General features: G+C 46.0%; 1 protein-coding gene across 2 annotated transcripts in view; it reads left to right on the plus strand.

The window, feature by feature from the left end:
- Positions 1 to 26,913, plus strand: part of PPP4R3A (protein phosphatase 4 regulatory subunit 3A) — a 358,677-nt gene that overhangs the window by 225,063 nt on the left and 106,701 nt on the right. For both annotated transcript variants that reach the window (XM_078660041.1, XM_078660040.1), the window contains exon 4: positions 18,299 to 18,916. In XM_078660041.1, coding sequence (XP_078516167.1) covers positions 18,299 to 18,916 — 618 coding nt within the window. The remainder of the gene's footprint in view (positions 1 to 18,298; positions 18,917 to 26,913) is intronic.

Here is a 26,913-nt window from a genome sequence, read left to right on the forward strand (position 1 = left end):
GAACTCGGACAAGACGGAGGTCCTCATCCTGGGCTCCTCACCCTCCGCCTGGGACGACTCCTGGTGGCCTCCCGCCCTGGGCACCGCACCCAAACCGACAGACCATGCACGCAACCTGGGCTTCATCCTGGACTCCTCCCTCTCCATGACCAGGCAAGTCAACAACGTCTCCTCGGCGTGCTTCAACATCCTACGCATGCTATGGAAGATCTTCTGGTGGATCCCCACTGAGACCAGGAAGACCGTCACCCAGGCCCTCGTCACTAGCCGACTGGACTACGGCAACGCCCTCTACGCCGGTACCACCGCCAAGCTCCAGAAGAGACTCCAGCGGATCCAGAACGCCTCAGCCAGACTCGTCCTCGACATCCCACGACACAGCCACATCTCCGGACATCTGAGAGACCTCCACTGGCTCCCCGTCAACAAAAGAATCACCTTCCGCCTCCTCACCCACGCACACAAAGCCCTACACGACCAAGGCCCGAGCTACCTCAACAGCCGGATCAACTTCTACGCTCCCAAACGCCACCTCCGGTCAGCCAACCACGCCCTCGCCGCCGTCCCCCGCATCCGAAGAGCAACTACAGGAGGAAGGTCCTTCTCCTACCTGGCCGCCAAGACCTGGAACTCCCTCCCGACCGACCTGCGCCTGACCCAAGACCACCTCTCCTTCAGGAAGAAGCTGAAGACCTGGCTGTTCGAGCAGTAGCGGCACCCCCCCTCCCCCAAGCGCCTTGAGACCCTACGGGTATGTAGCGCGCTCTATAAGTGTCATTGATTGATTGATTGAAGCAACTTTGCTCCTGAAGACAGTTTGAGCAACTGGACCTCTCAAAGCGATCGATGGACATCCTAAGGAAGCTCGAAGCCCAGTACAAGCAAATACTACATATCAAAATGAAGATCTGTCCTGTGGTGCGGAGAAAAGAAATAGTTCTAAAGCAGGACACTGGATATACAGTGGTCAGATACCTAGCATACCTCTTAGATAATAGTTTAATATATGCTTCATTAAAAGCACACTTAACGCCAATAACAGCCTACACAAAAGGATGTATAGGGTGAAGCTTATTCACTACAATAGTTGTTAAAATGTCTCTAGGAGGAGAGAAGAGCATAGCTCCATCCATATTTGCACCGATGTCCATGTGGAACCTATACCTGGTGCCAACAGAGCTAACGAAGGAACCATTTGAACTGCTTCACAAGACAGAACTAAGGTCTCTAACATTAAAGACTGGTTTCCTAATTGCTAACTACTCTGGAGCCTTGTCTGCAAATGCAGGACAGGGTTGTCATGCGGCCAATCTATGCTTCCTTCTAACAGTAAAATCACAATTCCAATTGAATCAAACAATTCCGCTCCCGTGCTTCTTTCAACAACCAAAAACACAAGCAGAAAAATCCCTTCATATGTTAGATGCCCATAGGGCAATATTGTACTACCTAGCAAGGAAAATAGAAGTCGGCTCTTTGTATCATTTGCACATTCAAATGGTCTCACCACTGATTTAAGGCGCCATAGCAAGGTGGAAAGTTCAAACAATCTTATTGTGCTACCAAAAGGCAGGTGTGCATTTAGATGCAAGACCCAGTGCACATTCCGTGTGAAAAAAGAGCCAACCCAGCCTTCATAAACAAACTTTACAATAAGCAACCTGTCTATGGTGGCCACATAGTCATCTGGCCAAACCTTCACAAAACACTGCCTGGACATCTAAGTGAACAAGGAGACATCTGTGACAGAGTTCTGAAACATCTGCTTGCATGCTCAGCCTCATTTCAACCACACCTCCAAGAATGACCGACCGGTACCTTTAAAAACCAGTGCACAGCATGTGAATCCAGAAAACAGAGTAGTGTTGCGGGATGAAGAACTTTCAGGGTTTACATGCGACCCACCTCTTCCCCAACCAATGTGGTGCAACAAAGCTAAGAACAGACTACAATACCTTTCAAGAATGGTAGGAAGCCAAGTTGCCAAGAAGAAAAAATTTATCTGACGATGACAACCATGCAGAGGGGCTTCTGGGGAGCACATCTGACATCTTGGAGGGATGGACATAGCAGCAAATACCCACAGAGGACGTTCAATTAAAAAAAAAAGAGAGAGAAAATGAATACCTAAGAGTAATCTGAATCCAACCACTAGATGCTGGAATAATGCATAGCATGTGCAAAAAGTAAATTATTCAAGCTAACAAAACTACTACTGCTACATAACCATTTAGTTTTTGCATCAAAGTGTTTTTCGAAGTTAAATTTCAGATAATGGAGCACAATTTATACGTGAAAGAAGGAGGAAATTCCTGAGCACGTTGGGTGTTGATCAGATAAATGTTCTCAATTCCCCACAGCCAAAAAATGGTCGGTGGAGAGGGTGAGCAGATTTATATAGGATGCTATACGAATAGCTGTTGCTTCTGCAATGGAGATGGATTAATACTCGTGGGACACGATTTTGAGTTATCCTAATGCTCTACATGCTACGACTGGTGTAGATAGTTTTAGATATTCAGATAAGGGGTGCGGTCACTAAAGTTTTTCTTGAATGGCATCTGGACGCGGTTGGGTGTTAAAGATTGTAGACAGACTGTCATCTAGAGGATTCAGTGGATGCTGCATAAAAGTTAAGTTCTGTTACAACAGAAAATTTGGAGTTAAAAAGGGTGTTTGTAAGCACAGGTGAAACGACGGTTACTCCAGTTTCCGTGGTCAGCGCAGGAAGGAATGCTGTTAAGTTAGAAGAGGCTCATGTTTAGGTCATAAGAAACTAAGGATGACAACTTGATAGTCATTTACTGTCGGATTGTGATGAGCAATGTTTGACGGAGAGGCCATTAATGTGCAGGGTTCTGAGATTGATGTAGATGAAAAGATCATCATAGTGAGGCTAATACAGTTGAGTGGAGTAATTTTCTTGGTGTTGAGACCACTACTTCAGTGGTCACACTTTGTAGGAATTGGTGAATGTTGGAAAGTCCAGAGATTGACTTGAGAGCTGACAGAGGAGCGCCATCTATAGTTGCCTCAGACTTTTAGCACTGTTTGCTAATATGTATTTGGTACAGGGGAAGTGTTGTACATCGGGTTGTTTCATGCTATGTTATGGTTTCCATTATGTTGCCTCATGCTGGAAGAATGGTTGGCTACATTGTAGAATAGAATCTAAATGACTATTGAGAGTATGCCAGTTACAAGGGCAGTTTGAGATTAAGGGTGATGTGTGGGTGGATTGCTTCCAGCACTGGCTCCTTTTGACAGACTTAATCTTATCCAGGTATACAGCCTTCGCCCACACAACCAAAGCATGCCATCCAGCTGACTATGTTGCCATTGCAGACCAAACAGTGAAATAAACAGGGCCCTATGCTTTGCAACCAACACATTTAAGGAAGCACAGTCATGCACACATCACAGTAAGTGCCTGGGCTGCTGTTGTGACATGTAGGTCTGCAGGTGCCCAGCCTCACCACCTACCTGGACTGGTCCTCCTACCAATCAGTGAAGGCACTTTCGGACCCAGCTCTCCACTGTACCAGCAACCTCTGCTCCTGTCCACATTGTTCTCTCTCATCCTCATCTCCTCTGTTGCTCCTCTCTCTCACACTTACAGCCTTGTTCTCATTACCTCTGTCTTTTGCACTTTTCTTTCTCTCATAGCCCTTTTTTCTCTCTCTCAATCGCTTCCTGTGTGTCAAGCTGTATGTTGGTTTCTGTCACCTTGTTTCTAGCTACTTTACCCTTTTTCGCTCTCTCACTGATTGCCCTTTTCTCCTGGGTTCTATTTTTTGCCACCTTTTTTGCTCTGTCTCCTCGTGCTTGGCTGCTTTGCCCTTTTTCGCTCTCTTGCCTATTGTCACCTTGTTGTGCTTTGCACTTGACCTCTTTGCCCCTTTCTCGCCCCTTGCTTCTCACCTGCTTCCCCCCTCTTCTTCTCACCAGCTTCTCCCCCTCCTACCTCCTTACCTGCTCTCTGAAGCATCTTCCACCACTTGTTCCTGCCTTCGGAAGCCCAGCCCATTGCCCTCTCCCTCACCCACCTCCCAAGACCTGGCGCGCCAAAGTCAAGCCTGTCAGGGAATGGACCACACCCAGCACCACGACCCCACAGCTACACCATTGCCGAGCTATGTGCCCTCAAAATCAGACGCCTGTACTCACTGCCATTTCACCGGCTGCAGCGCACACACTGTACAGACCACTCCAGCACAAGAACATCAGCTCGCGTGCACCCTTTTCAACACAGTCCCTATGCAAAAATGCCACCGAACTATGGAACCTCATCACCACCGTTGCACCTCACATATTATTCCTCACATAGACTTGGCTAAACCCAATATCCTTGCCCTGCTTTGCCACTGTGTTACCCAAGGAATGCAGGACAACCCCCATGGCCACACCAACAACTCTGGGGGATGGATCACCATTAATCACAAGAAATCCATCCACTGCACCACCAACACGGATGACTACACTCCAGTCATGGAACACCTACATTTCAGGCTCCAAACTGTTGGGAGGACTACCACCACAGGTACCCTTGTCTACTGTCCCCCGGTACCACGTTCAAGCTTCTGCAACTTCATGACTGACTTCATTGTACACCTTGCCATAGCCTCCATTGGCTATATATTCCTCGGCTACTTCTGTTTTCACCTCTGCGACCTCAACACAATCCCTAACCTCCTCAACAACAGGAGCAACATAGACCTCACCCAACTCGTCCACGGACCCATACATACCGCAGTCCTCAAGCAAAACCCCATCTTCACCTCCAGCGATTTCATCAAGTCATCAAACTCACCTGGACTGACCCTCCAATGGCCACTTCGTCAGCCGTCCACGTACCTCCTCCCCCACTCTGCCCAGCACCCCATTGCTGCTGGAGCAAAATCTCACTGGACAAAATGATTGACATCCTCAGTACCATCCACCTTGCTCCCTTCAGCAATCTGGACCAAAATATTAGAAAATTCAACACCTGTATAACAAACTGCGCCAACAGCATCATGCCCAACGGCAAAAACACACACAAAAGGTCTATAAAGCAGCCATTGTAAACAATTTGAAAGGAGTTGGCGCAAAGACACCACCGACAGGACCTCCTTCAAGACAGCCCTCAACCTATACCACCGACAGCTGCGAGAGTCTTAAGAAAAAGCCCCAGCTTTGTGGATCGAATCAAACTCCATCAGCAGCAAAAAACTCTTCAACATCGTCAAGGAATTCTCAAACCTCCTGAGCTGCAACAAGCATCACCCTCTCCCAGGAACTCTGCAACAACCTTGCAAACATCTTCCACAACAAGATCACAAGAATCTACAGGAACTTCAAACCCCAGTCTAAGCCAACTGACTTATTCAACCAAGATAACTACTCGCAACTACTGCAGACAACCGACTGACCGCATGGAACCAGCTTGCCTCCCAGGAGACCACCTCCATCATGAACTCTGACTCTACAGGCATGAGGGCCACTCATACCAGTTTGTATTCGAAGCAGATGAGTGAATTAAAACCCTTTAAAGTTCAACAGAGGATGACTTTCGAGCCTTGGCACTGGCCTTGTCCTCTGGCTCACCTTTGGACCCTCTACCCCACAAGGTTTGGAAGGATCAAAATAACTTTTTCCACTGCTTTGGCAAATTTGTAGCCAATCTTTGCATAATGGTGTGGTCCCAGCGGCCTGAAAAATGGCAATTGTTACGTTATTAAAAAGCCATCACTGGACCCTGCGACCCATAGCAAATATAGGTGTATATCCCTTTTACCATACCCTGTAAAAATCCTGAAACTGTTTGTTAGCAAAACGTTCTTACTATCTAGAAGTCAAACGAATTCTGGAAGAACAACAATTCGGTTTCTATCCCGACCATGGAACCAAAACTGCTATGCTCACCGCTATGAATAAGCTTAGAATGCGAGTAGACAACAGTCAATCAGTGGTATTGATCTTATTAGATCTTTTTGCTTCTTTCGATATAGTCAACCTCCACATCCTTTTAGTCAGGCTGTCCTCAATTGTAGTCAGGGGCACAGTAGCAAAGTGGCTGCACTCTTATCTGTCAGACAGCAGGCATTGTCCCTTCCTCCTTTTTGCTCTGAGTTCAAGTCTATCAAACACGTTGTTCCACAAGGGTCATCAATTAGTACAATTATTTTCAATATTTACCTGAGCCCTTTGATCTCACTTATCAAGTTGCACAATGTCAGTTTGGTAAATTGCGCCACGGACACTCAACTAATTCTGTCATTGAAAAGAAATCAAAGGACGACAATCTTTGCCTTTCATGATTGCATGAATGATATCACAGGCTGGTTTAGATCCAACTCTGAAGTTTAAGGGAGATAAGACCGTTCTTCTGCTAGCCAGTGACTAAGGCCTCCGTTTTATTTCCAATATACCTCTGGCCAGTTCCCTCTGACAAGGCCCCCTTAATGTCAGAGGCTGTCAGAAATTCTGGCGTAGTTTTTAATAGAAAGCTTAGCTTGGAATCTCATGTAAATAAGACTGCAGGGACCTGCTTCTCTTTAATCAGAGCTTTACATAAGATTCTCCTGTTACTTCCTCACTCATCTAGCGCACTAGTAGTTTGTAGTGTGATCCTAAGCAGGCTTGCTGTTAGGAGCTCCCGAATACCTGCTCATTTGGCTTCATAGAATTCAAGCAGCAGCGGCCACATTGACCCTGAAAAGATCCACAAGATATTTAGTATCCTTGTCTCGGAAAGATTTGCACTGGTTAACATTAAGACAAAGAATAATTTTTACGTCCCTTTATATTGCTTTTAAATCTTTACATGGATTTGGTCCGACCCCCCTGCAAAAGACAATAAAATGGTACATCCCCAGTAGGAGCTTACGCTCCTCTTCAGCCAATCTGGCCTGTGTGGCCGAATTCAGAAAATCCAGACATGAATGAAGCAGCTCGATTATGGAATCATCTTCCAGACGCCCGAGAGACTCATCCGATTTAATACATTTTAGAAGGGGTCTCAAAACATGGCTTTTCCCTAAAATCATTTAATGTTGTGCTATACTGTTTTAGGACTGTTGCACTGCATGAAACTTATCATCCCCCCTGCTCCCTGCCCACAGTTAGACAATAGTGATAGGATACCTGTCAGGTGGCAGTATTGATGTGCAAGTTAATTATAAATAAAACTCTGTCTGCTCTGAGGCCCCCATCGATCCGTGTCCAAACTACATCTTCATCCTAGGTGGAGCCAGGATCAGCCACAAACTCACTCCCTGTTTAACACCTCGATGGCCACAGCCACCTTCCCTGAGGACTGGAAGCATGCAGAGGTAAACGCCCTACTAAAGAAACTCCGCGACCCCAGCAACTACCGACCCATCTCCCTGCTCCCATTCTCAGTCATTCTTAGAAAAAGGCCATCAACCTACAACTTACCACGCGTCTAGAATGGAACCATCTACTCTACTCTTCCCAGTTCAGAACCGCAGCAACAACGGCACCAAAACAGCCCTAATTACTGCCACTGACAACATCCACATCCTCCACGACTGTGAAGAGACAGCGGCACTGATCCTCCTGAACCTCTTGGTGGCGTTCAACACAATGTCTCACCACATGCTCAGCGCAAGACTGTACAGCATCGGAATCCAAGGAGCCTCTCTTGGATGGATTGCCTCCTTCCTCATTGGAAGAGCACAAAACTCACCTACCCCCATCCAGCTCCAAACCCCAAAAAATCATTGTGGTGTACCTCAAGGATCATTGCTCAGTCTCACCCTCTTCCACACGTACATGACGCCTCTGCCCAACACCGTTTGAGTCCACGGACTCCACATCCTAGCCTACGACGACGGCATGCAACCAATCCTTTCCCTCTTAGAAGACTCCACCAAAACCAGAGCCAACTTGCACAGCTGTATGACCAGCCTCGCCAATTGGATGAGGGACAACTGTCTGAAGCTTAGCACTGAAAAGACAGAGGTTCTCATCTTTGGCAACAAAAGCTCCCCCTGCACGCCTTCTGGTGGCCCACAGAATTCGGACCAACTCTAACCCTGCAAGATCTTCAAATGGTTACCACAGAGCTCAAGACGCACCATCACTCAAGCCGTCCTCTCCAGCTGAATAGACTACAGCAACGTTCTCTACGCAGGGATCGCAGCCCACCTCCTCTAAAGATTGCAGACCAAACAGAACCACACGGCCAACCTAGTCTTTCTGCGACAAACCCACATAACCCCTCACCACAGATCTCCACTGTGTCCCAATTCAGAAGATATGCCAGTTCAAACTACTCACCCATGCATACAAGGCCCTAAAAAATTGCTGACCCGCATAAATGAACCACCGCCTGAACTTTCACCAGACCCCCTTGCTCTGTTTGCCTCTCACTTGACTGCATTTGATGCAGCGAGAGCAGAGCTCCTTCTCCTACCTAGCAGACAAGACGTGGAACGAATTCCCCCTTCATCTCCGAACATTCCCATCTCTACCGGAGTTCCGAAAGTTGCTAAAGACCTGGCTCTTTAACGAACCACTGGACCCTGGTGTGCCTGGATGGCCTTGCAGGTGAACAGCTGCGCACTACAAATCGAATGATTTGATTGATCCGTCCATAGTGCTGAAAACCATATTTCTTAGAACCTGTGGATGTATGAGGTTTTAACTAGGGGTGGGCATAACTCTTGTAATTCTGTGAAGCGTAATCACATGGAATTACCTGAAAATTCCATAAAATCACATTTGAATTGCGCGAGAAGAGTAATTCTTTGTTCAGTTTCTTAGGCCAAAGGGGCACCCTCAGGACCAAAAGGGAAAGAAGGGTGCATTTTGCACTAAGACATAGTACTAAGTGCAACAGAACACAAATAGCGAGTAAATCTTCTCTACAGGTAGGATTTCCCCCCGATTTACTACTGGCGTTTAGCTCTATTTCCGTATCGCAAAATGCATCCTTTCATCCAAAATTACTTGAGGATGCATTTTGCACTAAGAATCCAAGCTAAATGCGGCAAGACCAAATAGGGAGTGCAAGAGGCCGCTTGCTAAATGTGCTCTCATGGTAGGATTCGTTGCCCTAAAACCACTCTTAATTACGCGAATCGAAGATATCGTGTAATTATCTGTAGTTCTGCAGAGTTACTGAAAGTACTCTGATTGCCTGGTGTATTCTAAATTCTGCCAGACCTAGACTTTACATGCACAGCAGAGAGCATGCATCAAGTATAATGGGGTGACCCAGGGAGCCTCAGTACATTAGCATACAATATAGCAGACAGCATGTGCCTACTCGAACAATGACATGCATATATTATGGAATGTATTGAAGCATATTAAGCAACATTACCTTTATTGGTTTAACAAGTTGTAGTTTATTTTAGAGTATTGTGCAAATTTAGTGAAGTAAAACTGCAGACTCATCCTGGAGAGTTAACCTTGAATATTGAATTCCAAATTCTGCTTCCTGCTACCCTGCAAGTACTTTTAGTGAATTTCAGTTGTCACATGAGGGTTCCTGCACTTAAGATGTAGCAGCTTCTATTGCAACTGTTGACCACACATGTCCCGATAACAAGCAACTGGGTGTCTTGATTCCACTTGTAGAAATGTAGCTGTTTTGGGCTGCCCACAGTAATTTTTTAGGTCTCTCGCCTAGCGTTGCAGAACGCAGCACTGCTCGCGCATCGCAAGACCTCCTGTACGGGCTTCACAAAGCTGACCTCAGGCTCATGCGTGTGATTTAGGTGTGGCAGCCGTCGGAGAGATTTATTCCTCTTGAGGCCACAAACTAAATTAAGGGAAATTTGGAACTCCAGTCCGTGGCGACCCATGCACCTGGACCCCACACTTTCCGCACCGTGGGAAACAAGAATCACGTACCTAGGATTTTGCAGAGCGGCCCCCGCTGCCACCCAGGGAGGGCCCATTCAACGAGCTCCCTGTGCTCCACAACACATTCCGTCCTGATGAAGACCCCAACACGAGGATACACCAGCCCGTAACAACGCAGGGGTCGAAACGTAGACTTCTACAGATCATCAAACACGTGGGACCCTAAACCAATGAACTATACTTGTCCTATGTGCTATGATAATAAGGAGAATTTGTGGATCTTTCTATAGCGAAAAGGTTTTATTGTAAATATTTGCTATTGTGCCTGTCACAACACCTTTACCCTTTCCCTCACCCATCCAACCACTCCCATTCCTCCTACCAAACCTTCCTTTTTATTTCACTGTGAGCACTGTATAATACAACACAAAATGTTTTGAGGACAAAAGCATTTAACGTGTGCATACAAAAATGACCAATGTGGAGTAAAACACATGATTTCTCATTTATGTTTTCAATCCAAAACTTCTGACTAATGTGTTACTCATTAAACATATAACTTTTGTTGAATCATACCAGCAATTCATTGTGGTGGTTTATATATCACAATTGTTCTAAACTCGAACTACTTAGACCATTTTCTTTAACGTAATGATTTTTTTCGTAGGCTGCAATTGGCTTGTGCGTTCTTTTTTTTTTTGTTCACAAAAGGCAGCATGCTATTAGGCAAAGGCTGGCGCATGTCCCGCCTTTGCACCGCCCATTCCCGTCCGTGGCTAGCAGGCGCGGCAGCGTGCGTTCGCCTCGCTGCCGTGCTCCCTCTCCCCCGCTTCTCTGTGGTGTGCGCGCACCACTGTTTTCCTTTCCATTTTTGTGGTGTTTCATGTTCCTGGGAGAGACCGAGGTATCTGATGAGGGGGTGGGACGGTTGCGCATCAGAAAGAGAACCCCATAGCAACGGCAATCTCCTCTGGGCCTCTGCTTTTCACTGCATACTTACTATTTTTAGGAGTAGAAAAAAAATGGCGTTGTCCAAATTTGGAAGCGTTTTCTATAAAAATGTAAAATACTTTTTCTTACTCCAGCAGCCCCCAGTAGTCCTGAGGATTAGCGTTTTCAGATGGCTTTAGGAAGTGCTTGAAACAATTTCAGTGGTAAATCCAGGCCTCGTATACCAAATCCCATGGCCTGGTGGTACATAAATGGTGCTAACCAACTACACCCCGTAGGAGCACAGATTGGCCGATAGGCATGCGTCATGCCAAGGGTCCTGGAAAAGTTGAATGGGAGGAAATGGACAGGCCAGCCTTTAATTTGTTTGTAATGAGGAGATTAAGGTTAAACTCCGCGATGACTAAATACTTTGAATAGAAAGGAATCTGGCTTCCTATTTAATCCAGGCAGTTTTCTGGGAACCACAGTCCTGCCTGCGCATTGTGTGCGTGCACGCACCAAGAACTCGCACCCTGCACACCTGGGGCTTACTTGGAGGTTGGTGGATTGCTACTCCGAAAAAAACTTGACAGATTATCTTTACAAGTGCTGTAAAATATTATCGGGACCACTTGAATTATGTTGAAGTAGAGGATAAAATTAAGTGGCGGGGTACAATAATATGCCAAGAAGAAAAGGTAAATTATGAGGCGTAATGTGACTTATTTTCTAATGGTGTTACCTCGTTATCTTTTTAATTTTGTACATACTATCTGGTTAACGGTTTCACCTCATCAGTACTAGTCTGACACCCAAATATAATATAGCAATAGTCAGCAGAAGGGTGAAACCATTGCGCCTTCCTCTCCACTACGCATCAACAGATTTTGCTTCAGTTTACTTGTTTTTGTTCCATGTGAGTTGGATTTTTTTTGGGTCAAAATAAGCGTTTTGTGGCAACTGGGGCATATCTGTAATTTTGCGGAAAGGCAGTGGCCGCAATATCACATAATTCCTGTGGCCTCAAATATGCACTTGTAATAAGGTGTCAGATATCCATAATGTTTGTTACTGGGTAACCAGCCAGCCAAACTGTAAACAAGGACTCTGGTCTCTATGAAGGGGCTTAGTCAGTGGTGATGCGTGCAGTTGATAGTTCAGGCGTGCTAGGCAGGGAGCCCTCACAGCAAGACTCCAAACATTGTTTCCCCAGCTACGAACTGCCAGTGATCTAAGGGAAAACGTAACTGATGTTGAAAACAGCTGTTCTTGACTTAGTGCACACTTATTCTCAATGGTGCTTCTGTCAGCATAGATATTTTTTCTCTCAGTGGTGCTAGTGTCTTTAGCTTTGTGAGGTTAGCAAAAGTGCTCTAGTACATTGAGTAGCCGCTCTCATTGGTGATCCTAGCATCACATCTATCTTTGCGCACTCAGATATGTTTGCATAGCACTCACTGCTTTGTCTGGTGCTAGTGTGTTGCTGATGGGCTCTCTCAATTCTCTGGTGGCAATGTGCTGGGATAGTGGAAATCTGCTCTAAATGGTGCTCAGTATCGTTATTTTTGCGCTATGTGGTGGCAGTGTGCAGTGGAGTCCAGTGTTGTCAGTATACTTGGGTGGTGGTGGCGGCGTGTGCTGTCCCCTCCACCTTTGTACCCTCTGTGTTTTTTGTGCGCTGTGGTGGTAGTGTGGGTGCATAGGTGTTGCTGTGGTTGTAGAACTGCTGTTAGTCCTGCTGGGTTGGACACCACTACCCCACTTTGGCTGGTTTATCAGCATTACTGACTGTTGTCACTGCCCTCTGTTGGTAGGATGATGTATAAAAGCAGCAACACCTGACCATGTCACCTGTCTCTGTGCTGCCGATGATGGTCCTGGGCCGCTAGGTGTCGCTGCTTTGTGCGAACACAGAGGCGTGATTGGCGATGAAGTCCTAGTTGTTTCATCAACTAAGGTGACCCCAGCAAGCTGCTCGGGCTTTGGTGGGTGGGGGCAGGTCAGAGCACACGCTCTTTGCTCTGGAAAGAAGCATGTGCCACTTACATAAGAAGCTACGGAACACAGTATGCAGCGCCTGTGCTATTCACACATCCAACTGATTTCATTCTGAAAGCTGGTCGTCTGCATTTTTTATTGGGGAACTATTTTCAGTATCAGTTGGCAATCATTGTATGTGTTCTGCAACAGAAAACACACTTGGCAAAACATCATATTAATCCATGGCTATAGGGAGTGGCAGTAGTTGATAGTGTCTTATCCCACGTGCATAGACTGTATTTCCTAGAACACATTTGCCCCACTATCACATACTAACATTATAAATAAACTTGTATATATTTATTGCTTTTAAAACAAAATAGATAAAAAACAATGCCATTTACAATACAACAACTTTAAACTTTGCTGCTGCAATACCTATTGCATTGTTTTTTAGGGCTCGGCCTCCGCCCACGTAAGTGGGAGGAGTTTCGAGATCCTAATGTTAAAGAAAAAAAAAGTATCTCCTAGGGCTTTGGCGAGACAAATTCCACACATTCCTTAGTGTGTTATGTCATCTGGCCAGTGATTCGTCTTCGTTGTGGTGTTGTTTTAATAGCCTTGAAGTGATAGGGTAAATGTAGTTTTCGTCCGCCATGTTGGGCATTTTTCGTTCGTGTGCGCGCAAAGAAGTACATTAATTATAATTAGGAGCTGTCAGGGTGCCTCCGTAAGTGAATCCAGATGGCCGGGCGCGTTCACCATTCAGCAGCGCTCAGCGCGCAGCTGCTCCATGCCAGGCCGGGAAAGGGCTTCATTAGTTCAAGAACAAGAGTCTGACGTTCTGTCATGGGCTGTTCTTTTAATCTGTTTCATTTTTTTTCGGGAATGGTCCGTGGCCGGTGTGAATGGAATTGTTCTCTCGAGTTTATAATGTGTTTCTTTGCAGCAGCTTTTGTTTTCGGAGCTGAGGTAATGAATAGCAAGCTGGCAGGCAGCGCCTTTTAGAACTGTTTGCTTTCTGGGCAGAGTCCTGCAGTGGTGTTGAACTTCAGCATAGTCTGACAGGCTGCTGTATTGTTTGTATTTTCCCATACCGCCTGCTTCAACTTTTTTCCACACACGAATTTCCAACAGTTTTGTTCTCTTTGAATAATGCGCCTTGTTACTTCCTTCAGACAGCAAGCAGAGTTTTAAAGGAATGATTCAAGGAGCCCGTCAGTTGTTGACACAACGAAAGGTGAGGTAACTGTTTGCTTGCAGTTACGGACCTTCGTTTGGGTTTTTTATTGGTATTGTTTTTCCTAATGGGATTGGTGTTTGCGAGAAAATTGACTGCCCACAGCTGCGCTTGTAAGACGCGCCTGGCAAAGCGTGTCACGAGGGCTACGTGGGGCTGATACAGATGCTCGCGCCCTATCAACATTGGGGACTGTATATTGACCGTCGTGCTGAAAGGCGGAGCAGCAGAAGTAGATTTCCGTTCTTGACTTAAATTCTATTCTTCCGAGCTCTGGGAGAAACCCCGAATGGAATCTAGGTATCCTGCTAGTTGCAGCGTTTGCGCGATGGCAAAAGAGGAAGTGTGCTAAGTTTTATTGTTTTTATTTTTTATAAAGTAAAGAACATTGGTAGGAAAGTTTGTAGAACTCCCCAAGTCTAGCAACTCGGAACACATACTTTGATTACGTCGTTTTTAGAACAGTCTGCCAAAGAATTCATTTCACAACTTGTAAATGCAGTTTGAGAGTTGAGACTGCAGTTTGAGAGTGCAGTTTGAGAGTGCAGTTTGAGAGTGCAGTTTGAGAGTGCACTCTCGTGCAGTTTGAGAGCAGTTTGAGAGTGCAGTTTGAGAGTGCAGAGTGAGAGTGCAGTTTGAGAGTGCAGTTTGAGAGTGCAGTTTGAGAGTGCAGATTGAGAGTTGAGAGTGCACGTTGAGAGTGCACATTGAGAGTTGAGAGTGTAGTTTGAGAGTTGAGAGTGCAGTTTGAGAGTTGAGAGTGCAGTTTGAGAGTTGAGAGTGCAGTTTGAGAGTGCAGTTTGAGAGTGCAGTTTGAGAGTGCAGTTTGAGAGTGCACTCTCGTGCAGTTTGAGAGCAGTTTGAGAGTGCAGTTTGAGAGTGCAGAGTGAGAGTGCAGTTTGAGAGTGCAGTTTGAGAGTGCAGTTTGAGAGTGCAGATTGAGAGTTGAGAGTGCACGTTGAGAGTGCACATTGAGAGTTGAGAGTGTAGTTTGAGAGTTGAGAGTGCAGTTTGAGAGTTGAGAGTGCAGTTTGAGAGTTGAGAGTGCAGTTTGAGAGTTGAGAGTGCAGTTTGAGAGTTGAGAGTGCAGTTTGAGAGTTGAGAGTGCAGCATGAGAGTTGAGAGTGCAGTTACAGAGTGCAGCATGAGAGTTGTGAGTGCAGTTACAGAGTGCAGCATGAGAGTTGTGAGTGCAGTTACAGAGTGCAGCATGAGAGTTGTGAGTGCAGTTACAGAGTGCAGCATGAGAGTTGTGAGTGCAGTTACAGAGTGCAGCATGAGAGTTGTGAGTGCAGTTACAGAGTGCAGCATGAGAGTTGTGAGTGCAGTTTGAGAGTGGTGTTTGAGAGTGCAGAGTGCAGTTTGAGAGTGCAGTTTGAGAGTGCAGTTTGAGAGTGCAGTTTGAGAGTGCAGTTTGAGAGTGCAGTTTGAGAGTGCAGTGTGGGAGTGCAGTGTGGGAGTGCAGTGTGGGAGTGCAGTGTGGGAGTGCAGTGTGGGAGTGCAGTGTGGGAGTGCAGTGTGGGAGTGCAGTGTGGGAGTGCAGTGTGGGAGTGCAGTGTGGGAGTGCAGTGTGGGAGTGCAGTGTGGGAGTGCAGTGTGGGAGTGCAGTGTGGGAGTGCAGTGTGGGAGTGCAGTGTGAGAGTGCAGTGTGGGAGTGCAGTGTGAGAGTGCAGTGTGAGAGTTGAGAGTGCAGTTTGAGAGTTGAGAGTGCAGATTGAGAGTGCAGATTGAGAGTGCAGATTGAGAGTGCAGATTGAGTGCAGTGTGAGAGTGCAGTGTGAGAGTGCAGTGTGGGAGTGCAGTGTGGGAGTGCAGTGTGGGAGTGCAGTGTGGGAGTGCAGTGTGAGAGTGCAGTGTGAGAGTTGAGAGTGCAGTTTGAGAGTGCAGATTGAGAGTGCAGTTTGAGAGTGCAGTTTGAGAGTGCAGAATCAGAGTGCAGATTGCAGTTTGAGAGTGCAGTTTGAGAGTGGTGTTTGAGAGTGCAGAGTGCAGTTTGAGAGTGCAGTTTGAGAGTGCAGTTTGAGAGTGCAGTTTGAGAGTGCAGTGTGGGAGTGCAGTGTGGGAGTGCAGTGTGGGAGTGCAGTGTGGGAGTGCAGTGTGGGAGTGCAGTGTGGGAGTGCAGTGTGGGAGTGCAGTGTGGGAGTGCAGTGTGGGAGTGCAGATTGAGAGTTGAGAGTGCAGATTGAGAGTTGAGAGTGCAGATTGAGAGTTGAGAGTGCAGATTGAGAGTTGAGAGTGCAGATTGAGAGTTGAGAGTGCAGATTGAGAGTGCAGATTGAGAGTGCAGAATCAGAGTGCAGAGTGCAGATTGCAGTTTGAGAGTGCAGTTTGAGAGTGCAGAGTGCAGATTGAGAGTGCAGTTTGAGAGTGCAGAGTGCAGATTGAGAGTGCAGATTGAGAGTGCAGAGTGCAGATTGAGAGTGCAGATTGAGAGTGCAGAGTGCAGATTGAGAGTGCAGATTGAGAGTGCAGATTGAGAGTGCAGATTGAGAGTGCAGATTGAGAGTGCAGATTGAGAGTGCAGAGTGGCAGTGAGTGCAGAGTGACAGCGAGTGCAGACTGAGTGCAGAGTGACAGCGAGTGCAGACTGAGTGCAGAGTGACAGTGAGTGCAGACTGAGTGCAGAGTGACAGTGAGTGCAGACTGAGTGCAGAGTGACAGTGAGTGCAGACTGAGTGCAGAGTGACAGTGAGTGCAGAGTGAGTGCAGAGTGAGTGCAGAGTGAGTGCAGAGTGAGTGCAGAGTGAGTGCAGAGTGAGTGCAGAGTGAGTGCAGAGTGAGTGCAGAGTGAGTGCAGAGTGAGTGCAGAGTGAGTGCAGAGTGAGTGCAGAGTGAGTGCAGAGTGAGTGCAGAGTGAGTGCAGAGTGAGTGCAGAGTGAGTGCAGAGTGAGTGCAGAGTGAGTGCAGAGTGAGTGCAGAGTGAGTGCAGAGTGAGTGCAGAGTGAGTGCAGAGTGAGTGCAGAGTGAGTGCAGAGTGACTGCAGAGTGACTGCAGAGTGGCAGTGACTGCAGAGTGGCAGTGACTGCAGAGTGGCAGTGACTGCAGAGTGGCAGTGACTGCAGAGTGGCAGTGTGTCAGGGTGCACATTGTGTGAGTGTGCAGGGTAAACAGTGTGTGACTATGCAGGGTGACATTGGGAGTGTGCGGGTGAGCAGTGTGTGACTATGCAGGGTGACATTGGGAGTGTGCGGGTGAGCAGTGTGTGAATGTGTAGGGGCAGTGTGTGAGTGTGCAGAAAACACCACACACACATACACCACACACACATAACGCACACACAAACCACACACCTCAGTCTCTCAACACCACACACTTGTCACCACTCAACACAACACACTCACCACCACACTCACTCCCCAGGCTCACCCCCACAGACTCACCACCACACACTCACCAGCACACAGAAAACAACACACACAACAACACACCCCCAGCCGTCAATGAATGCTTTCACCATGCACAAACACCAACAACCATCATCCATCTGTGCACGCTTTTACCAAGCACACACCCACCAGCCGTCAGTGCACCCTTCCACCAGGCACACACACCTCCAGCCGGCAGTGCACTTTTCCACCAAGCAATCGCAGTATGGTACACTTTACTTTTAAACATATTCATATAAAGCACAGCATGCCACCATTGGTAAAATTACAATTTAACCAAGATACTTCCACTACACACCACATGCACACACTCCATAACACATGGCAAAAAGACATTGGCATTTACAATGCCATTAGCTCAAACTCAAATAAATCCGAGCCCGATTGCATTTCTAATGCTTGTTTGTATTTGCTACCTTAACTCTGAACATATTAATGTATTTGCCTTAAGGCGTATTTAGGAAAATGCTTATATTTCATGTTTAAAATGATGCTGAAACCGATTTCTTCGCGGCAGGAGCACAATAGATATACACTATTTCAAGAAATACGCATCGGTGGCTGTGTATACATTGTGCATGGTAAGAAACGTATTGGCATGATACAATGACAACCGGAAAAAATGGACAATCATATAATTGTATCTTGGAGACCAGAATCAGACCTAGATTCAAACCAATAAAAGTACAGAAATGTTTAATAAAGAAATGCTAAAGAAGAAAGCAACCTGTAAACCACTTATTTGGCCTCATTAAATTTAGTTTTGAACAAATTAATGCATGATAAAATGTAAAATAAGTGAAACGAGGTGCATCGTTCCTGGGATAAATGTGTGCACCCCGAAATGCCGTTTTTTTCTACAGTTTGTTTTTGTTTATATTGGTTTCTTTTGTCTATGAATATTATATGATTTTAATAAAACGTTACTTTTTTTTTTTACAGGTCCAAGGAAAAGATCCATCTGTGGATATTACACAGGATCTCGTGGATGAGTCCGAAGAGGAACGCTTCGATGATATGTCATCACCTGGTCTAGAGCTGCCATCTTGCGAATTGAGTCGATTAGAAGAAATTACAGAAGTGGTGGCTTCTTCATTGCCCTCCCCCCTGCGGAGAGAAAAACTTGCATCCGCCCTGGAAAACGAGGGATATATAAAAAAGCTCCTGGAACTTTTTCATGTGTGCGAGGACTTGGAGAACACTGAAGGCTTGCACCATTTGTATGAAATTGTCAAGGGAATCTTCCTCTTAAATCGAACTGCACTTTTTGAAGTTATGTTTTCGGAAGACTGTATAATGGACATAATTGGATGCCTAGAGTACGACCCAACTTCTTCCCAGCCACGAAAACACAGAGAGTTTCTGACTAAAACAGCAAAGTTTAAAGAGGTGATTACTATATCGGACCCTGAACTAAAGCAAAAAATACACCAGACTTACCGAGTCCAATATATTCAAGATATGGTCCTACCCACACCCTCAGTGTTCGAAGAAAATATGTTATCAACACTTCACTCCTTCATCTTTTTTAATAAAGTAGAAATAGTGGGAATGTTGCAGGTAAGCCTATATTTCTATTGTGCAGTGTAAGTTTAAATCTTTGAAATGTACGGGATGTGGTTAATTTTGCGTGGATGTTTTCTTTAAACAAAAAAATCTAAAAAAAATAACCTTGATACTTTTTTCTTAAGTGCACAAAATGCCTGTTTTTAGAAACCTCATTTGCTGTGTTCCAGGATGCTTCCTGCACCTAGTTCATCAGATCGATTCTCTACTAACTTCCTTCTCCACCACTTTGGTTGGCGTTCTTTTAGCCAACTGGCATCTTGTGGTTGTTAGTCCTGTTGTCGCGGTCACCCGCCATTTCCTGTATTCCCATTGTCCAGTTGACAAGCTTACAAAGCCTTCTCCTTCTCATCCCATGAAGAATATTACTATTTATTTAATGTTGTCTTTATAGGTGGACTGTGGACTGTTAATGCACGTCTTGGATGCACTGTCTGGTTGTGAAAAAGAAGAAATGTCCCCCCGTTTTAGATTTATGTAGAGCTGACCATTCACTGTAAAACGGTTCTACTTTGAACCACATCCCCACACTAGGAAATTACAACTTTTTAGTTTTTACACCAATGATTTAATGTATTTTTTAGAGCAATCTTGAAAAACAGAGAAACAGTAGCGGTTAACAAATACAGTTGTCAAAAACTAAAGGCTTACTTAATTTTTTTTTAAAGTGTTTTTATTAAGACTATAAATAGGGCATCTGCCATACTTCAAAAATGAAGGTAATGCAATGCATGACATCAGTACAGTTCGTACAATACTCCAATCACAGTGTTACAAATCCAGCAGTACATTCTTCTGACTGATTCAGATTGTTGGTGGTGGATTTTCTGGCCAAAAAGTGTGGTAGGTGTATATTCTCTGCCATGTTGGAAGTGTAAGTTTTGCTACACTCTTGAGTCACTATGGATGTGAATGTTTTTCTACAGAAGTGGCTGTCTCTGATTAGTAAATAAACTGCTTTGGTCGGGATGGCACCATTTGAAAACGGATTGCGAGGGTATATTGTCAGATACAGACATCAAGTCGTTCTGATATGCTTGAAGCATGGCACTTTTCTTCATGTTAAAGCCACATGTCATGTCGGGAGTCTGTCACATCTTCCGGAACTCTGTCACAGTTTATAGCAGATTGGCCAATTTCCCCTAACAGACCCGATGCGAGATAGAGGGTGTGCTGGTGAGACATGTGCTATTTATAGGACTAAAAATGTCCCCAAAAAGTTTTCTACCCTTCTCCAAATTAGGCCATGAGTGCCTTGTAGATGTCATCCTACCCTAAATTAGGCAATTGCATATTGTAAATACGGAAGACTGTGCAGCCATTTAAAAAAATAGGACATTCCTGCCAAACATTACCTTCTGGCCAGCACCATAGATTTAACTGTTCTTTCCTTTGTTGCCCAAGTACTTTCATGATCAAGAAGACTGCCATATCGAAAACAGAGCTGTATCATATTGTATGACTTTGCCTCTTGGGCTTTTCCATGCATGTCACTTAACGAAAACACATATGTCCAAAAAAAAAAAGCTGTGAGGGTGGCGGAATCACTTAAAGAAAAAATATGAGCACATGTGTTTATAGTGCTAGAGCAGCTTATTCCATAATCGTGCAAAGAATGCTTACAAAGGTTTTGTTCCTCTTCATTGCTAGTAATGAGATGACTAACCAAAACATTTATTTTCAATTGAATGGACATTTCTGGCTCTCTCAACCACATGATTAAATCAGTGATTGGTAGTTTTGTTTTAGGTAACACAAACAAAATATATTCTTACTGACACTGTGATTCAGAATCATCAAATATCAAAAAGGTCAGAAAACTTCACACCATCACGCAAAAGGCATAGAGCTGAACAAATTAACATCGTGGGGACTGTAAAATCAGCTCGATGAGAAAGGCTTCACTGTTATGAACCTATGTCTTATTTAGAGTTGCTTTCAGATTAAGTATTCAGTAATCTTTTGATGCATTGGTTTCCCAAATGCTACTCTTGTACAAGTTTGTGTTTGACTGTGACCTGTGCACCAAAATACCCTAATTTTCCAACTGAGGTGGGTTTATCCGAAAGAATATTGGATCCCGAAATCTTTCACTGCTTGAAATTTGTAAATCTTTTTATCGCTATGAAATAACTATTTCCTTTAATTAATAGTCAACCAGGTGTTGCTTCAGCTTTCCTCTTGTCTCCCTTGCTAAAGTAAGATTTGTATTGCTAATTGTTATATAGGGGTTTACACTTCTCTTTTAATAGATAATGAAATTGTTGGCATTACCCCCTATAAGTCTACTAACACAGAGTGTTACTACCAGTTGAAATTTCTTCCGCTGTTTTTCTTTAAAGGAATTCAACACAAAGCTTGCATCTTATCCTGAGAGCACCACTTTCTATTTACCCAATTGGAGGTACCAGAGTACGATGACATTGTCCATTCCATGTAGAAATTCAAGGTTTCATCTACCAGTAACATTAGAATAACCATTTCATCTTCTCAAAATTGGCATCCTAGTTTTCATGGTATCATTGAATGAAGCAGGACCAGTATTAGGCAGATGACCGCTTATGTAAGAAAGCACCTTAATAGATGAAGTGATCCGACATCTGGTGTTTACTCTGTGTTTTAGTCCACTGAACAGTCCTTTTGACTCCATGTACACACAAGCTTATTTAGCGTCCAGGTTGGACAGAAATGTCCCTGTATGATAGGTAGATGAATGTGCATGTGTTCCCTGAGTTAACCAACTTAAAGTAAATTTAGTATCCTGCCTTTATTTTGGTTAAGCACCCACAAAGTCAGTTAAGCGAGGGTGCCTCAAATTGACAATGAGATGTTGGAACTGCCAAAAGCATACCCCTTTACTGACCCCAGACTACCCTATGTTTCCTGGGACATGTAAAGTGAGTGTTGGTGACAGCATACCATTTTTAAATCGATAGTGGTTGGACCATTCTTTTTCCCTTTTTAAAGAATAAAGTGTGCCTCCTACTTGCCCTTTCCCCGAAAGTTCTGCTTGCGTGCTATTCCCAGACACTGTGCTGACATTCCCGTGTGTATGTCTAGTGCGTGTTGTGTGTACATTGCCTGCAAGTAGGGCTCCATGTTTGTGAGTGCCTATGTACCTGTATGTGGTGGCTAGTGCGATCCTTTAAGGATTGTTCCAGTTTTTTACATGTCACACGATGGAAATGTTGATGCAACCTTCGCCAGACAGTCGAAGCGCATTATGTATGTTCCTGAGCTGGTGGGTATAGCTCCAGGCACTTGAGTGTGGAAGGAAATAGGACCAATTTAGCAGGGGATTGCCGATTACTCCTTCCTGAGCGCCATTTTGCTGATGGTGGGAGAATGGGGTGATGGTATGGTAATGATGGTGAATCAGCAGATCTGGTTGCTAGAGGGAAGGATGTTTCTAGACAGGGCCTGAGCCTTTTGTCTTTTATTGAGTGGCCCATCCAGGAATCCTGATGACAGACAGTTTCAGGGCTTTATGCTTACTGTGTTGATGTTATGGATCCCCACCGTCTGCTTTAGAAGCCATCGCCATACACAAAGAATTAGGTGAACTGCAGAAAGATCGATTTATGAAAAAGAACATCCCAATCGGGTTCTTGAACTGCAGACAGGGTATCCACATCTCCTGTCTGCAATAAACGTGAGACCCAAACCTTCCCACTTGATAATTATTCCAAGCTTCTTCATTGACCAAGAATTGGAGTACAATGGGTACTTGTACTGCAGCAAACCAAGGTTGATATCGCTTATAGCCTATCTCCCATACATATGGAAACTTTTATGAAATCCTCACCAATTGCTGGACAAACTGTGGCTCTGAGACTTGGGAGCCTGCCAGCTTGCTAAATGGGAAGAAGGGAGTGCCTTAACCCAAAGGAGCTTTATGCCTTAAGGGGAGAGGCCCAACCTGTAAGACTGGAGAGGAGTGGCCCAGTAGACGGCTTTGCCAAGAGAATGGGTCTGTAGCTGACCCACATGAACCCAATGGTCTCCTGACCAAGAAACTAAGTTGTTAGGAGGATCCACCAGATCTTCTGTTCCAGCAACTTCCACAGAGGAAAAGCTGTGCTTATTCCTCCTTGCACCAGTGCTACACACCAAAAGAAAATAATTCCCCATCTCAGTGACTGAAATCCTTCCTAGAACACATCACCAAAGGACGGTCCCCCACCTCACACACACCAGGATGCACCACAACCCCCAACTCCATTCCCCAATATAACCCACCCTGCCCAATTCAACAGCGGAATAACACACACCCCTCTCATACCCCCAATGCTATAGTTAGTCAAACACCCAACGTAATCCCCCCACACCCCTCTCACATTGACGAAGATCGTCCCCCTTCACACATCCCACTTACCCCCACCCCTCCTCCCACCCATCCCACACCTCCTACGAGTCTCGCTGAACGCACAACCGCCCGGAACATATCCCCCCCCCCCCCCTGTGGCAGATCTCCCTCCCACCCTATCTCCCCCCCACTCTCACGCCCCACTTCTCCACCCTCCCAAACAGACATACAGAGCATACCTTAACATCCTCCCCTCTCTCCCCCCCCCACACTCAGCCCCCACCACCTTCCTACCTCCCCTATTGTCTTGTCTTCTCTCTCCCTTCAACTCACCGGCATCGCCTCCCACCGACGTCTCCGCCCCTTCGTCCCAGCCTACCCTGACTTCACCCACACTCCTCGCCCACATTATCTCCCAGCCTTCGACTGCCACCCCACCCACTATTACCGCAGAACACTCCTCTGATTGCATACCCCACCCCCCCGTCACCAGCTCGCTCTCCAGCTCCCTAGTCAACAACGCCACGGCCCTCATCTCCAACGCTAGCCCCAACCCACCGCTGGACCTGATTTTAACAACCCTCCTACAAGTAAAAGACGAGCTCCAGACCATCAAAGAATTTCTCCACACACACCCCAGACAACCCCGACCTACAACCAACACCTCCGTATCCAACAAACGCCACACCTTCCTCACAGGCCCTCGCACTCATCACGCTCCAGGGGTGCGACGGCTGGGCGCATACTCTCCACGTTGGCCCACTATCCCCGACCGCAACAACATACACCGCCCTCGTCGCGCCCATAACTTCCTGTCGGATCATGACTTAGACACCCTCCTCCGCTCATTTGGCCCTGGCCCGGTAAAACACACAGCGTCCACACAACGCCCCATACCCACAATTCTCACAAATCCCATTAGGCACCCAACCCTAAGCAGCAGAAGCTCCGTCCCCAACAATCTCAGAAAAATACCCCTCGCTCTAGAACACCCGACCACCCTTCTCACCCCCAAACTCAAATGCATCCTACTCAACTGCAGATCGGCCCAAAGGCACTCCTCCAACATTGCAGATCTCGTCACATCAATGGATCTTGACCTAACAATTTTGACTGAAACTTGGCTAACTGATGCCTCTACACCTATTATGGACATACTAGTACCCCCCAATTACCACATCATTAGACTCGACAGGACCGGCAAGACGGGCGGGGGAATCGCATGCATATTCAGGAGCAGCCTCTCTGTTGCTAAAGTCACTTCCCCCTCCCTCACGTCTTGTGAACTCTTCTGTCTTGATATCTCCAGCGAGGGCAAACCAGTATGTGCTCTACATCTCATCTATCACCCACCTGGGGATAACCTCATCTTCACCCAACAACTCATGGACACGATCTCATCCAACGCTGGTCGGCAGATCACACAAATCTACCTGGGTGACTTCAATCTCCACTGGAACGATCAGAAAGACGCAGTGGTGAATAGTCTCAAAACTTTCCTTAGTGCGCTCGACCTCACCCAAATATGCAACAGCCCTACACATGACAAAGGCTCCATACTTGATCTCATCATCGCCAACGAAGACTCTACCCAACTTGGGGCAATCCAACCTTGTGATTGGTCAGACCACCACATTATCACCTTCTTCATTAAGGAAAAAATCAAACCTATCACGGCTCAACCCACCAAATCCAAGATCTGGAAAAGGGACATGAAGAATCTTAACCCCAACTCCCTGCCTCCCCACCTCTCCAATCGCCTCCTTCCCCCTCCTGACGCCTCTGATGTTCAATCACTGACTGACCACTACCTCGACGCTATGAACTCCATAATTAATGAAGCCGCCCCACTGCAACTAAAGAGAGTCTCCACTAAGATCTCGAACCCTTGGTATGACGGCAGACTCAATGAAGACAGGCGTGCTATGCGAATGGCCGAGCGCACATGGAGATCTGACCCCTCATCACGGCATCGCAAAACGCTTAAGAACAAGAGAAATGCCTACTTTAGGAAAATCAAGCGTGCAAAAGCTGACTTCTTCAGCCTTCAGTTGGACCAAGCAAAAAACAGACCAAGAAAACTGTTCGAACTAGTCAAAACTCAAACGAAGACGCAACCCTTACTATCAAACGACACAACAAACGACATCCCACACTGTGAAGACTTTTCTGCTTTCTTTAAGCTAAAGACCGACAACATAAGGTGTGACCTCCTTAATGATGTAAGTCGATACCCGAGCCACATCAAAAGACCCGACACCCAACCTAAAAATAACGCATCCTGGTCGTCATTCGACACCTACTCTGAAGAAGCAATACACAAGCTGCTCGGCACCTTGAAACCCTCTAATCACCTCACAGACCCCCTACCTGCTAATCCTGTAAGAGACTTCACCCCCGTACTCCTCCCACTCTGGACTAAAATCATTAACAGCTCCCTTCAGCAAGGTCTCATCCCAGACTCCCTCAAGGTGGGGCAAGTCACGCCCATACTCAAGAAACCTACAGCAGACCCGGCTGACTTAAACAATTACCGCCCTATCACCAATATCCCCACTCTGGCCAAACTACTGGAAAAATGTGTGCAACTCCAACTAACAAAACACATTGACCGATTCGAACTCCTCGACCCTCATCAATCAGGCTTCCGAGCGAAACACAGCACGGAAACGGCCATGACACACATAATTGATGACGCCCTCCAAATCCTTGATCGCAACGACTCCTGTCTCCTCATCCTCCTGGACCTCTCCTCAGCATTTGACACGGTCAAACATGAGAACCTATTGGAGCTCCTAAATACCAGAATGGGCTTATCAGGGACTGTGCTCAAATGGTTCACTTCCTTCCTACACAACCGGTCTCAGAAGTTCAAGATCAACAATGTGCTGTCCTCACCTGTGCCAGTAGATTTAGGCGTCCCACAAGGATCTTCCCTCTCACCCACGCTGTTCAACCTCATCATGGAACCACTTGCTTCCTTGCTCCAAGCATCCAATGTACACTTCCATATGTATGCCGATGACACTCAACTTTACTTAAAGGTACAATCCCCGGAAGATATCAAACTTCTGAACTACACACTCAGAAACACCCAATCGTGGTTGGCCGACAATCACCTCAAACTAAATGCGCTGAAAACTGAGTTCCTACTGATATCACCCCCTGCGAAAACTACCACCACCCAAATCTGGCTCAATCACCTAACAGCATTCAATGTCCAACCCACCATCGTGGACTCTGCGAAATCCTTAGGCATCACACTTGACGCAAAGCTCAATATGCAACAGCACATTAGCAAAGCAACGAAAGGAGCTAACTTTCAAATCAACACTTTGAGGAAACTCAAACCCTTCCTCCCAGCCAAGGACTTCCAAACTGCTGTACAAGCCCTAGTCATCCCCCGCATAGACTACGGAATTGTGGCCCTCAGCGGACTCCCTCTAACAACAACCGCACCCCTAAGAGCCTCCTTGAATGCTGCCGCGAGACTCATTACTGGCTCAAGGAAACACACTCATATAACTCCTGACTTGAAATCCCTGAAATGGCTTCCCTTTGAAGCCAGAATGCAGCTGAAAATTGCCGTTATGACACACGCGGCCATACACCTCAAGGCACCCAACTACCTCACTCAAAAGTTGTCTATATCAGGAGGCTCGAGATCCAATAGAAGTGCAAAAAG

The sequence above is a fragment of the Lissotriton helveticus genome, chromosome 9, assembly GCF_964261635.1.
Source record: "Lissotriton helveticus chromosome 9, aLisHel1.1, whole genome shotgun sequence".
Taxonomy (NCBI): domain Eukaryota; kingdom Metazoa; phylum Chordata; class Amphibia; order Caudata; family Salamandridae; genus Lissotriton; species Lissotriton helveticus.